This window comes from Anabrus simplex, chromosome 3 (genome assembly GCF_040414725.1).
Source record: "Anabrus simplex isolate iqAnaSimp1 chromosome 3, ASM4041472v1, whole genome shotgun sequence".
Lineage (NCBI taxonomy): Eukaryota > Metazoa > Arthropoda > Insecta > Orthoptera > Tettigoniidae > Anabrus > Anabrus simplex.
In genome coordinates, this window is record NC_090267.1 from 275,794,972 (window position 1) to 275,808,787 (window position 13,816).

At 38.5% G+C, this 13,816-nt stretch overlaps 1 protein-coding gene and 1 non-coding gene across 2 annotated transcripts; one reads left to right on the plus strand and one right to left on the minus strand.

Annotated features, from left to right (window-relative positions):
* Window positions 1-5,780: 5,780 nt before the first annotated feature.
* TRNAD-GUC (transfer RNA aspartic acid (anticodon GUC)) lies at window positions 5,781-5,852 on the minus strand. Its single transcript has one exon. It is a non-coding gene; the product is annotated as a tRNA-Asp (tRNA).
* A 542-nt stretch (window positions 5,853-6,394) lies between these two features.
* LOC136866252 (DNA-binding protein SMUBP-2) lies at window positions 6,395-10,863 on the plus strand. Its single transcript, XM_067143049.2, has one exon. The coding sequence runs from the start codon at window positions 6,466-6,468 to the stop codon at window positions 9,379-9,381; it is 2,916 nt and encodes a 971-aa protein (XP_066999150.2). The 5' UTR covers window positions 6,395-6,465; the 3' UTR covers window positions 9,382-10,863.
* Window positions 10,864-13,816: the final 2,953 nt, after the last annotated feature.

A 13,816-nucleotide genomic window follows, 5' to 3' on the forward strand; every position in this document is an offset into this window, starting at 1 on the left:
TACCGTACTGACTATGATTAGTAGTATTTCAAAATCGGAAGAAAGGAAGAAGGACTGCAATACCGAAACATTGATAACATTGATCAACAATAACATCACATTGACCATTGTTTGTTGTGATGTTATTTGTCTCTTATGCTGCCTCTCAGCTCCAGCTGCCTACGGATTATAATAGCCTGACCGAATATTGGCGGGAAATAGCTGGGGAGTTAGAAAACTTTCTTCTTTAGGATGCCATTCCTCTGGTTCATACATTTTCTGATACAGTTGGTACGTAACACACTGGTTCTTCATAGTATGCCAGTTATTCGACCCCTACTCTGACGTGCTGTTTCGAATGACCAGTGTACATATTTAAAGCAGAGTAGTAGTAGTAGTAGTAGTAGTAGTAGTAGTAGTAGTAGTAGTAGTAGTAGTAGTAGTAGTAGTAGTAGTATGACCTGGTCTAGAATAACAATTTAGGACTATTCCAAATTATAGCACCACAATTCACTAAATAACTCAAAATTCAACCCCTTTAAAGAGCCGTTTCTTAAGAAAAGCACTTTCCTCTTTTATTAAATTCTACATTCATTTTATTCCAAATTATCCTCTGGCTTGGAGGAAAAACTTGCCTCCAAGTCAGATAGATTTTTCCGCCGCCAGTGTAGTGAAATATTTTCCGACTCATCGGGTACTCCTAGGAAACAGATTAGTAAAAGGGCATAGTTTTTGCCCTGGGAGTCTCCACTATCCGACCCTCTCCCCGCCGAAAAAGGACGAAGATTGTTCACAAATCATGGCTGTCTGCGGCTTGGTCATTCCAGCTCTGGATTTTTGGACTGTTAGATCGACAGTGTAGTCCTGTTCATTGAAAGTGACAAAATGTGTGGTGTTTCATTTGAACGAGTATTTCATATGGATCAGTTGGGAAAACCACAAAGACACTCTTGCTGAGGATCGAAAAAGGCAGGTGGAGAGTGTCTACCATTACAATGAAAACTCCCCAACCTGATTGTGACTGATGGTATGCAAGCAGGTCTACCATTACAGTGAAAATTCCTTAACTCAGTCTTCACATGAGAAAAGATGTTTGGTGACTTCCCTGTCGCATTTCTAGGGTAACGTTAAGAGCTATGCAGTTTAATATAATTTTGCTCACGTGTACACTAGAATTCCGTATACAATGTAGAATTCCGTAGTGAAGCACGGGTACATCAGCTAGTAGAGAATAAGATTGTGATCCAACAAAATGACCTCACGCTTACTCTCCAGTCTTGTACTTTGTGAGCCGAGTTTGTTGTAGTTACTGTAATATCAATCCAGCTTTCACCTGTACGACCAAAGTATGTGGGTCCATCTTTTATTTATTTATTGAAGGCAAACTGTGCAATGATAAGAAATCTATGAGTAGGGAGTCTGGAGTAATTTCTGTTATCAAGTAGGCTCTGATGCTTGTATGTCGCTCTTTGTCTTGTTCGAGGTTATTATCTGGAAAAACTTTGTGAAGAAGTGTCTTAGACATTTTCTGTTCAGTTGCTGGTTTTGCTCCACCTAGAAGAGTTAGAGTTTGAGGGGCTGATCTTCCTGTAAAGCCATTTTACATATTTAGTACAATTTCCAAGGTGACATTATATTACTCTCCATAAAAATTTTGTCCAGGAGTCTTGTTTTGCTTTAAGGGTTTAAGATCCTTAAAATGTTTATTGTATATTTCTTTGAAATCAATAGTTTTTCACATCTTGAATCTTTGCTTCAGTGTGTTAACCTGTTTCCTAAGAATATTAAGTTCCTGAGACCACCATGGATCATATTTTGTCATAGGTAAGAATGATGAAAAGAAACTTTTATTAATTTCGTTCAGTTCATACCAGGTCATCGTAATACAAGTTTCTAATTGTTCCTTTGTTGCAGAATTGTTTATTAGGCCCTTCCAATGGTTATTGATGAAACAAGTACCACTTCCCAACTTGAGTGGCAAATTTTTGGGGAGTTGCTGACTTTTCGAGTGAAATTCATATTTGTAGTGATGTGAGGTAATACATTATAGAGAATAAGATTGTGATCCGACAAAGTGACCTCCTCGCTTACTCTCCAGTTTTGTACTTTGTGAGCTGAGTTTGTTGTAGTTACTGTAATATCAATCCAGCTTTCACCTGTAGGACCAAAGTATGTGAGTCCTTTTTTTTTTTTTTTTTTACTGAAGGCAAACCGTGCAATGATAAGAAATCTATGAGTATTCTGCCCCTAGCATCGATGATGGGACAATCAGCATTTGGTGTTTACTATTTGCACCTAGACCCCAAATGAAATAGATATTATATGACTGCGTGAGTTGGCTGTGCGGTTAGGTTAGTGCAGCTATGAGCTTGCATCTGGGAGATAGTGGGCTCAAACTCCACTGTTGGCAGCCTTGAAAATGGTTTTCCGTGATTTACCATTTTCACACCAGGCAAATGCTGTTTCCTTCCCAGTCCTAGCCCTTTCCTATCCCGTCGTTGCCATAAGACCTATCTGTGTCGGTGCGACGTAAAGCAAATAGCAAAAATATATTATATGACAGTGTTCCATGGCAACTGGTCTGGGATCCATTGATATAAAACAGGTAGGCGGAGCAAAAGTGGTGGTGGTGGTCGTGGTGGTGGTGATTATTGTTTCAAGAGGAAATAACAGCACTAGGCAACCATCCTCTATATAACACTGATCAGAGAGAAAAATGGGAAGGATCCAACACTTCGACAAATGAAGATATCAGTCAAAGAAAGACAAGGGTCATGAAGGGTGTGAAAATGAAAGACTCCCTAGGCCTCCAATGCTGAAATACTATCGGAGTCAGAAAAGAACAAGTGTTGACCAAGGGAGTTTGGATAGGATAGATGAAAGTGAGGAGCCTGGGCACAAGTAAGTGGAAGCAATGCCAGGATTCAGCTGAAGGCCCCATGGTTGGCAACCCACGCTCCCAAGTTAAGAGCCCCTGGGGCAGGCAGAACAAAAGTACAAATGATTATGTATGAAAAGTGTGTAGATAGTGTGAAAATCAAATTAGGATGAAAATGGTCCAGTGTAGAAACAGGACTTCAACAAGGAAGTATATTCACCCTTTCTCTTCATCACAGTCATGAGAAGCAAAGAGGAAAGAGAGACTTTGCAGATGACAGTAATATGGGGAGATGAAGAGAAAGTACAAGACAAAGTTACTGTATGGAATCAGAAGACAGAGGAATATGAAAATAAAATAAGTGTGGAGAAGAGTGTGACAATAATGATGATGAGAGGTAACAGAGAAGGAAGAGGAAATATCTTTAGAGGTTTTGAAAAGCTTCAAATATCTGGGGAGTGTACTTACAGAAGATGGGAAAATAAATGAAAACATTGGAAAGAGAATCCAGCGAGCCAACAGGTTTTACCAGTGTGTGAGAGGTATAGTGTGGAACCAGGAAGCCCCAGAGAAATGCAAAAATATTCTGTAAGTACAGTACTCCATGTATTACACACGAATTTTGACATATGCAGCGGGCACATCGATAACAACAGAATGTGAGGAAAGCAGAATTCAAGTAGCCAAGATGAAGTTCATTAGAGGAATAATTGGGAAGGCATGAAGAGATAAGATCAGAAATGTAGAAATTAGAGAGAGAACTGGATTCCTAAAACTGCAAGACAAGACTGAGACCTGTAAAATGAAATGGTTTGAACACTTGGTGAGAATGGAAGGTGATAGAGTTCTAAAGCAAGTACAGTATTTACAGAGAAAGTAATAGGAAGAAGACGACAAGGAAGACCCAGAAAAAGGTGGATTGGTTCGGTGAAGCCTGTAAAGAAGAGAGGAGTAAAAGTAGAAGAAATATTGGAGAAAGAAAGGAGTGGTGGAGAGATGGACCACTGTGGAGGTCCTTGATTCACAGCCCGACCCAGAAGGCTGGAAACAGGAGGAGGAGGAGGTGGTGGTAGTGGTGGTGGGAAGAAGAAGAAGCCTAACGCTAATTATGAGTGCTAATATTGGAAAATAATAGTGAAAATTGTACCTTAGCAACAATTCTTCTTGAAATAAATATTTGTTTTCTAGCACGTTCCAAACTCTTCACAATAAGAAATTATAAACTGTTATAGGAGAAAAGACAATACCCACCTCTGTGGTGTAGTGGTCAGTACAATTAGCTGCCACCGCCGAAGGCCCGGGTTCAATTCCCAACTCTGACATGATTTTGAAAAGTGGTATGATGGCTGGAACGGGGTCCACTCAGCCTCAGGAGGTCCACTGAGTAGAGGAGGGTTCGATTGCTACCTCAGCCATCTTCGAAGTGTTTTTCCATGGTTTCCCACTTCTTTCTCCAGAAAAATGCTGGATAGTACCTAACTTAAGGCCATGGCTGCTTCCTATCCCCCACAAGGCCCCTGTTCAGCATAGCAGGTGAGGCTGCCTGGACGGGATACTGGTCCTCCTTCCGAGTTATATCCCCCGACCCAAAGTCTCACGTTCCAGGACATTGCCCTTGAGGCGGTAGAGGTGGAATCCCTCGCTGAGTCCGAGGGTAAAACCAATCCTGGAGGGTAAACAAATGAAGAAAAACATCCCCATGGCGCAACAGCCCCTAAGGGCCATGGCCTACCAAGCAACCACTGCTCAGCCCGAAGGCCTGCAGATTACGAGGTGTTGTGTGGTCGGTACGACGAATCCTCTCGGCCGTTGTTCTTGGCTTTCTAGACCAAACAAATGAAGAAAGAAAAGACAATATTATTAATGAAAACAGCGAAGAGGAAAGCAAAGCTAATTGGACACCTCCTTAGGCAGAATATTCTTGAAGGCAAGATTTTGGGGAAGGAACTGAGAGGGTGACTGATGATGTCCTACCTGTGAAACATGATCAATGAGATGGGGGCGTGGTTTTCATACAGAAATGAAGAGGACTACCAAGAACAGAAAACTGTGGCTACAGCAACACGGGTTTGTTGATGAACAACAAATAAGTCGCTATGAATCTCTCATTGTCATGCCAATATCTGAACAAAAATTAAAAACAGTAAAGGATGAAAAATTAAATATAACCACAAAAATAGTCTTGTATGTGTATTTGGTTGGAGGCTTTACACAGAATTTTAGTTACCGTACTGGTATACTTGTAGATAGAGTATCGCCTACTCTTAAGCTGTTATTTACTTTAATTTCAATAACATTTGATCTTTAAATTATGCCAAATGTATGTTGAATAGTTTGTTTGCTGTGACACAACATAATACACTTCCAATCACCACAGACACACACAATTAGAATAAGTCTCTTCAATTAGGGTTGGCATCAGGAAGGGCATTCGACTGGAAAACTGAGCCAGGTCCTGGTATACTATACAGATGGCATCCGTGACCTGCAAAAGAAGTAGAAGGTTTTTACTGAGACAAATTATCTTGTAGTTGTACATAAGAATCCTTTTGGTGTTAAAGTACGGTAAGGTTTGTGGGGTGTGTACATTTCGGCGTGTTTGATTGAATGATATGCAATAATACTATCTGGGTCAGTGAAGGAGCAACATGCAGACCTCACTTCTCTCACCTCAGGACACTGGGTGGTACATCGAGCTGGGGATCCTAACAACCTTCGAGCTGGCTTTTTACCAAGGCGACCTGTATTTTTTAAAACAGAAGGTACCTATTTCTGTGGTTCAGATTCCATCTAAAACAGAAGATCCTTTAGTTATGATGATGAAGAAAACAACAATAAGCTTCAGGTAAGACTGTACAAACTTTACAAACTTGTATAAACGAATAGCATCAAATTAACCTGTAAAGTAATTTGGAAAAAAGTCCTCCCCGGCGGGGAATCGAACCCCGGTCTCCCGCGTGACAGGCGGGGATACTGACCACTATACTACCGAGGAACTATGTATGCCATTATTTATTATAGTATATAAATATTGAAATTATCGAACAACATTTTAAAAAACTTTTCCGGTTTCGTTATTGTTATTTTTCGACAATGTCTTCGCGCTGAGAAATACTACGCTGTTTATTCGAAGTTTATTTCGAATTATGTTAGGTTTATTGTGAGGATACATTGCCTCCTAGGAGTGAATATGGGAACGAATCCGAATGACGATACGATACATATCTTCAATCTTGCCATTCTGTTGCAAATGAAGAAACCGATGGATTGAAGTGAATCCTGCCAGACAACTGCCAGAGGCATGATAGTGATGGTGGTGATATATTTAATTATACGTGCATTATTTTTGCTTAGAAAATAGGTTTTTATGTTTATTAATTCATTTATTCACAGAAGTTAGATTGTGGATGGGCTATTTTTATTGCTACTATTGGCTACCCTGATATTAATCAGCTGTTTCATTTCTGAATGTCATTTATTTGTTCGCACCATGTGTTCGTGTGTATGAAAATGTTAGTGGATGTGCTATGTAAAGGATCTTACCTAATGTTTTTCCCTGTTAAGTTTTACGTGGTGTAATTATTTTGGTCTGAGATTTTTTGTTAAGAATGGATACCATTGATGAAAAGGAACTGAAGGATTTTATCGAGTTACATTTAAGACTTCTGGAAGCAGAATATAATGAAGAGTTAAAGGAATCTGACAGATTGAAAGACAGTTCAAACTTATCACAGCTTGAAGTGAATGGTTTAGCAATTCGCAACTTATGTGTTGACTCCTGTTCATCCTTACATGGTAAATATGTTGTTGAATTCAAAAGGGAACAAAGTAAGAAGAAACAACAGTATCAGCAGCATATAACCTCAGGGGATGTTGTGTATGCTGTGACAACTGTGGATATGCAGAGAACTTTGATTGGTATTGGAGTGGTTATGTGCATTAATGATGATTCTATAGCTGTGTCATTCAATATAGACTTAACAAGTAAGTTTGAAAGTGGTGGTAGTTTTGTTATCATACGCACTGCTTCTTTTATAACTTACAAGAGAATGAGGAAGGCACTTCAGAAAATTCCAACCTTAGTAGCTCAGTCTGCTTCTGTGTTGGTGGAGTTATTGTTTGGGAAGGCATCACTGCAAACAGTTCCTATTCATCCAAAGCTTTTAAATTCAGAAGGCAAGTTAAAATATGTTAACGATAAGTTGCATTCTGTTCAGAAGGAAGCTGTTGAATATGCTCTGAAGCAGAAGAACTTTGCTATAATTCATGGCCCTCCAGGAACTGGAAAAACGACAACCTTAGTTGAAATTATAATACAGTTAACAAATGTGGGAAATAAGGTACTTGTATGTGCACCATCCAATATAGCTGTTGATAATGTACTTGAAAAATTATTGAAATTCCGTGTTAAAGTAGTTAGGTTAGGACACCCAGCTAGAATGTTGAATAGTATCAAAGTTTATTCCTTGGACTCAGCTGTGTCTGCAGGCTCAAGTGCACAGGTTCTGAGAGATGTGAAAGAGGAGCTGAAAAATTGTGAAAGACAGTTAGAAAAGACTAACAATAACAAACAACGTTATCATTTACGTGGAGAGTTGAAGGAACTGAAAAGAGAACTCCATGCAAGAAAAGATCGTGCTCAGAAGGAAGTTCTTCTTGGGGCAAATGTAGTTTTAACAACATTGGTCACAGCTAGCAGAGAGGGGCCCTTAGGAGATTTACCAGAAGATCACTTTGATGTTGTTATAATTGATGAATGTTCTCAAGCCTTAGAGGCAGAATGTTGGATAGCATTGCCGTGGGCAAATAAAGTCATTCTTGCTGGTGATCACCTTCAGTTACCTCCCACAGTGATGAGCAAGACTGCATTAGAGGGTGGTCTCTGTAAGAGTTTGATGGAGAGAGCCATTGAGAAGTTTGGATCACAAGGCTACAGACTTCTTACTCATCAGTATAGAATGCATGCAGATATCATGACATGGGTCTCACAGGAAATGTATGATAAAAAACTTGAGGCTGACTCCTCAGTGGAAGATCATTTGCTGAGAGATCTTCCTGGAGTTGAAGAAACTGAAGAGACAAGTTCTGTTCTTCTCTTTGTAAATACAGCTGGCTGTGACCTAGGCGAAATGGAGCAGGATGATGCTGGATCTCGAGGTAATGAAGGAGAGGCTAATATAATTTATATGCTTGTAAAGCATTTGATTGAGGCTGGTGTTTCTGAAAATTTAATATCTGTGATAACTCCTTATTCTCTACAAGTGGCATGTATTAAATCTAAGTTAATTAGCTATCCAGCAGTAGAAGTTCGTACAGTGGATGGATTTCAAGGACGAGAGAAAGAAGCTGTTCTCTTATCGCTCGTTCGGTCCAATGCACGAGGTGATTTGGGATTTGTCTCTGATCGTCGGAGACTTAATGTGGCCGTCAGCAGAGCACGCCGTTTTCTGGGTGTGGTTGCTGATTCCAATACTGTGGGTCGAGATAAAACCATAGCTAGTCTTCTTGATCATATTGAACTGCAGGGAACAGTAGTTTCTGCCCATGAATTTTTGCAAGAAATTAATAATGGGATAGAAATGCCTCAGTTTGTAGCTAAACATACAAATATAGCAAAGAAGAAGAAAGTAAATACTTCAAATAAGACTAATGGTTCTGCACGTGACACTAAACCTAAGCAAAAACAGTCGAAGAACCTCTCAGTTACTGCAAAGGTGCTTGAAGAATCCAAAAATGAAAACAAGAATGATATTAATTTCTGGAAGGATAAAATTCAAACTTTAATGCTTGAAACTGGTTGTAATGAGTATAAATTTCCTTCTAATCTTACATCATTTGAGAGGAAAATGGTACATGAGGCTGCAGAAAGCCTTTCTTTTCAGCATGAAAGTGTTGGTGAGGGAGACAAGCGACATATTGTTGTGCGTAGCGTATGTCTACCTGTTTTAAAACGAGAGAAAACCAAGTCAAAAAAGCATCTGAATCAGGAACCTGAACGACAGTCATCTTCCAATCAGTGTGGTGTTGAAGTGTTAGAAAGGGAACAGGTCACAAAATCTGACCATTCAAAACCTAATAAGATTAGTGAAGCTGTTTGCAACCCTAGTGCTGAAGTTTTGGACCTTCCACTCTTGGAATCTTGTGAAGATGCCTCGACAACATGTCAGCCAAATTTGAGCAAGTCTAATAGATCTAAAAAGAAGAAGAAAGAGCCAGAAGATGTTGATTCACTCCTTGAAGCATTTCAGAAACTGAACAATACTTGCAATATTAATGGCTGCAAGACCTCTGTTCAGTTAATGGGTCAGAAGTGTGAACATTGCAATAAAATGTACTGCTTTAGTCATGCTCTTCCAGAAATTCATGGATGTGGAGAAGCAGCTCGCAGAGTTGCAAGGTATAAATTCCAACATCCTTCTCCACCAAAAGTTGATCCTATAAAAAGAAGGGCTGCCAGTTCAAAATTAAAGAAAACACTTAGTGAAATGTCTGACAGCCGAAAGCAAAAAAAGCATGGGAAGTGATTGTGAAAGTTGTAGGCCTATGTGTTTAAATGAGACCAATTAGTTTTTATTTTATTTTTACTGTTTGCTAGGATGTGTAGGTATTTAAGTTTGAAAAATAATACTAAATTTTATGTTTGATGAACTGTTCAATATATTTCTCCAGATACTATGTAACAAATAGCATGCTAGCATAAGCTGCAATCAGTATTTGGCCTGTGCTCTTTAAATATCAATCACTCGCTACTGATCTGCATTTAGGGCAGTGGCCCAGGTGGCAGATTCCCTATCTGTTGTTTTCCTAGCCTTTTCTTAAATGATTGCAAAGGAATTGGAAATTTATTGAACATCTCCCTTCATTTTTATTTGGAAATGTAAACACTGGTTTATCTTAGATAACACTCGCTGATTAGAAAGGTGCACCATTGCTAAATCTGAGTTCTGAGATCGGCGTTAACTGTGGCCATCGTAAGTGTATTATCGGCACACTTTTCCTGGATAGATTTGTATATGGGGGTGAGAAGTAAGGAGGGAGCTATCCCGGTTCCGGTAGTGCTGCCAACTGAATGGAAATGAAATCTGAATTGAATCGATAATATGATCGATCTATATGAAGTTTCTAAACCGTTATTATCTTAAGCCAACAACTGTGTCACACACACATTATATAAATTTCTCGATGTGAATCTTGTTCCTGGCATGAATTCTATAGTTTGGCTTTGTTGTGTAAACAACAGCAGTACTAGTACGTAAAGTGTACACCAGATGTCGCACAGGCTATGCATACGCGATTCATAGTTTGTGTTTCAAAGGTTGCCAGTATGAATCTCAAAGATTGCCGAGGTCTACCGATTCAGCACTAGGGTGTAAATCTATCCAGGAAAAGTGTGCTGATAATAGATTTGTCTTCTCAGATTTTTCTCTTTTAATGCTATATTTATTTATTTATTTATTTATTTATTTATTTATTTATTTATTTATGGTATTTATTTTAATGGGGATGCTGCTGAACTTATATCCATTTCATACCACATTTGGTGAGACAGTTAATTTAGTCTGCATTAAAGTATTCAAAATTTGGTTTGAAGTGAGTAATTAGGCCTAAGTTAGTTGCAGAATTATGGATCTTTTTTTCTTCTCAAAAGAGGTCTTATTCAAAATGCTCCAGGCACACTGAGTTTTTGTTTTCTGATATTAAACTTAGCTGTTAAGCTTGGGAAGGTCAAAGGAATAATTTGTAGTACTATGGTATGTTTGTCATTAATTTAAAGATTATGTTTCTAACAACATTTTAATAAATAAATGATATTGCATCTTAAAAACTTGATGTTTTTCCATGCATTTACTTATGGTATTTCTGAAAGTTTTCAACCATTTTAAAAATGGATGGGCCTACTACAAATTATGAACAACTTGTTGTGCTCATTTGGGCAAAGTTTGAAGCTAGCTAGTCAGTGTAAAACAGATTAGTCTGGAATATTTTGAATTCTAGAAAATGTTACTTTTGAGAAAAGGGAAAGCTGGATTGAGTGTACACAGTTAAAAGTATTCAAAGTTGTGGTTTAAATATATCAGCAGGCCCCAAGGTTTGGAGGGTGTGCTTGTACCAAAATCGCATTTAAAGATTTTTTGGCCATTTTTGGTCCACCGGCCGAGTTGGCTGTGCGGTTAGGGGCGCGCAGCTGTGAGCTTGCATCCGGGAGATAGTGGGTTCGAGCCCTACTGTCGGCAGCCCTGAAGATGGTTTTCCATGGTTTCCCATTTTCACACCAGACAAATGCTGGAGCTGTACCTTAATTAAGGCCAAGGCCGCTTCCTTCCCACTCCTAAGCCTTTCCTATCCCATCGTTGCCGTAAGACGTATCTGTGTCGGTGCGACGTAAAACAAATTAAACTAAATTAAAATAAGTGAGTTAAATCCACCTTTTCAATACAAATTAAATAGTGTTTATTAAATAAACATTTAATGGTTGAAGATGACTTTTAAATAGGTCGAAACTAGTCCCATTAAATGTTTATTTAATAAACACTATTTAATTTGTATTGAAAAGGTGGATTTAACTCACTTATTATTTTAATTTAGTTTAATCAAAGTTCAATACGGACCCATAAAATGAAATTTATTTCTCTAGTAAAACAAATTGTTAAAAAAAAAAAAAAAAGGGTCCCATATCTCCTCAGTTGGTTCTCCCATGTAGGCCTAGTCCGTTGCCACCTATACCAATCATTGATATAAATTAAAGGTTTCTCTCATACCAAGTGGGGAGTGATATTCATTATGAACTTGTATTAAATTTTCAAGGCTTCTCTAGTACTGATGATTTCTCAAAATACTGATTGATGATTACTTTCTGAGCATGAAATGCATAAATTGTGAGTTCGAAATACTTTCTTATACTTATCTACAGAAACTGGGGAAATATAGTTTTCTTGAAAGAAATTTGGAAATATGAAAATTTACTTCATTCACCAGTGCTTAAAAAAAAGTAGAAAGTTTGCAAGATTTTGAGAAATTATTTTATGTTGAGTTGTAAATTGTAGGCTTTTTATTTTTTTTATTTTGTAGGAGCCCGCCTCGTGGTGTAGGGGTAGCGTGCCTGCCTCTTATCCGGAGGCCCCGGGTTCTTTTTCCGGCCAGGTCAGGGATTTTTACCTGCATCTGAGGGCTGGTTCGAGGTCTACTCAGCTTATATGATTACAATTGAGGAGCTATCTGACGGTGAGATGGCAGCCCCGGTGTAGAAAGCCAAGAATAATGGCCGAGAGGATCAATCATGCTGTCCACACGACACCTCGTAATCTGCAGGCCTTGGGGCTGAGTAGTGGTCGCTTGGTAGGCCATGGCCCTTTGGGGCTGTTGCACCATGGGGGTTTTTTGTAGGAAGAGAATGGTGACTCAGATATAATATTTTCTCACTGTACATTATCAGGTTTGCTTGCGCCGGATTCTGAACAGACAATTGGATTGCTGGGCTGAGTGGCTCAGATGGTTGAGGCGCTGGCCTTCTGACCCCAACTTGGCAGGTTCGATCCTGGTTTAGTCCGGTGGTATCTGAAGCTGCTCAAATACGTCGGCCTCGTGTTGCTAGATTTACTGGCACGTAAAAGAACTCCTGCGGGACTAAATTCTAGCACCTCGGCGTCTCTGAAAACCGAAAAGGTAGTTAGTGGCACGTTAGGCAAATAACATTATTATGACAGTTGGATATATTACATAACCGATGGTATCGTAAACTAAACTGAATACAGACATTTATGTATTTTAATTCATAAACCTGCTTGTATGTATTAGCCTACTATTAGTATAGGCCTAATTTACAAACAATTACAGTACTTGAAAACATGTCAGTCTTTCCTAACTCTGTGATATTTTATTTTCTGAACTACATGTGTTTGGTCAAATTCTGAAATATGTTATATTTTAAGAAATATTTGGATGTTACAGTCCTTGGAAGATTCTTTGTGAAATGATCCCTTTTGGATTAATCCTTCCTTGACAACTTTGATAGCTTTACCTATGATATACTTTGCAGTTCCCTTAAAGCTCTGAAATCAATTTTGATTCACTCTCCTGTATGAAGATTATGTAGAATAGTGTTGTTTCCTTCACACTAATATACCATGGCATAATTTGAACTCTGCTCATGTCTTCAAAATCACAGTTGACAAACCAAACATAGCATGCTGACAGCCAACATCTTGAATGGATAAGGCAAACAAAGAAAAGTGTAGTTGTCTTGTTTATGACCGTTCTGGCCTGTTTTTCCTTTCCAGAACTTGCATTTCCATCTGCTTCACAACCTCTTTATTTAGTTTTATCTTCATATTCTCAAATGTTTCTGCCTCAGGTAAGTTGCTTTTAGTTTTTATTTTCTGCCAAGTTTGCTTTAATTCTCACCTCTGTATCACATCTGCATTAAACTTGTTCACCACAATCTTCATGTTCCTGTGCTGACATTTTTGGATTTGTTTGGGTGGGGGGTCCAAAGGATAAATTCCAGCCTTCCTAAATCTTGAATAAATGTTGGTGACACCAATTCAAAATCTGCTTTAGCATTTGAAGACAATTTCTGAGAATTACCTGATGAAATTTGTTGCTTCCCCAATATCCACTTCTTCAGGACTTCCCTCTGATTGTCTTCCAGATTTCCAAACAGAGCAGTGTGAAGAGTTATGTTGCAAAAGTGGAATTTGGTAGTAGAAGAAAGAAAGTATATTTCCTGTAATTTCTTTTTGGTCTCTTTTTTCTCTCTCAACATATTCCCTATTTATATCGTTAATGATAAGCATTTTTTTATATTTACAAGTTACCCTGACATTATGATCTCACAAAGACATACAGTGCAGGACATAAGTATTCATGCAGATGGGTCTATGTGGAAACAACATTTTATCAGATTTAATTATACAGGAGAACATATTTAAGTAATGAACATTTGTTTAACATCTTGATTTA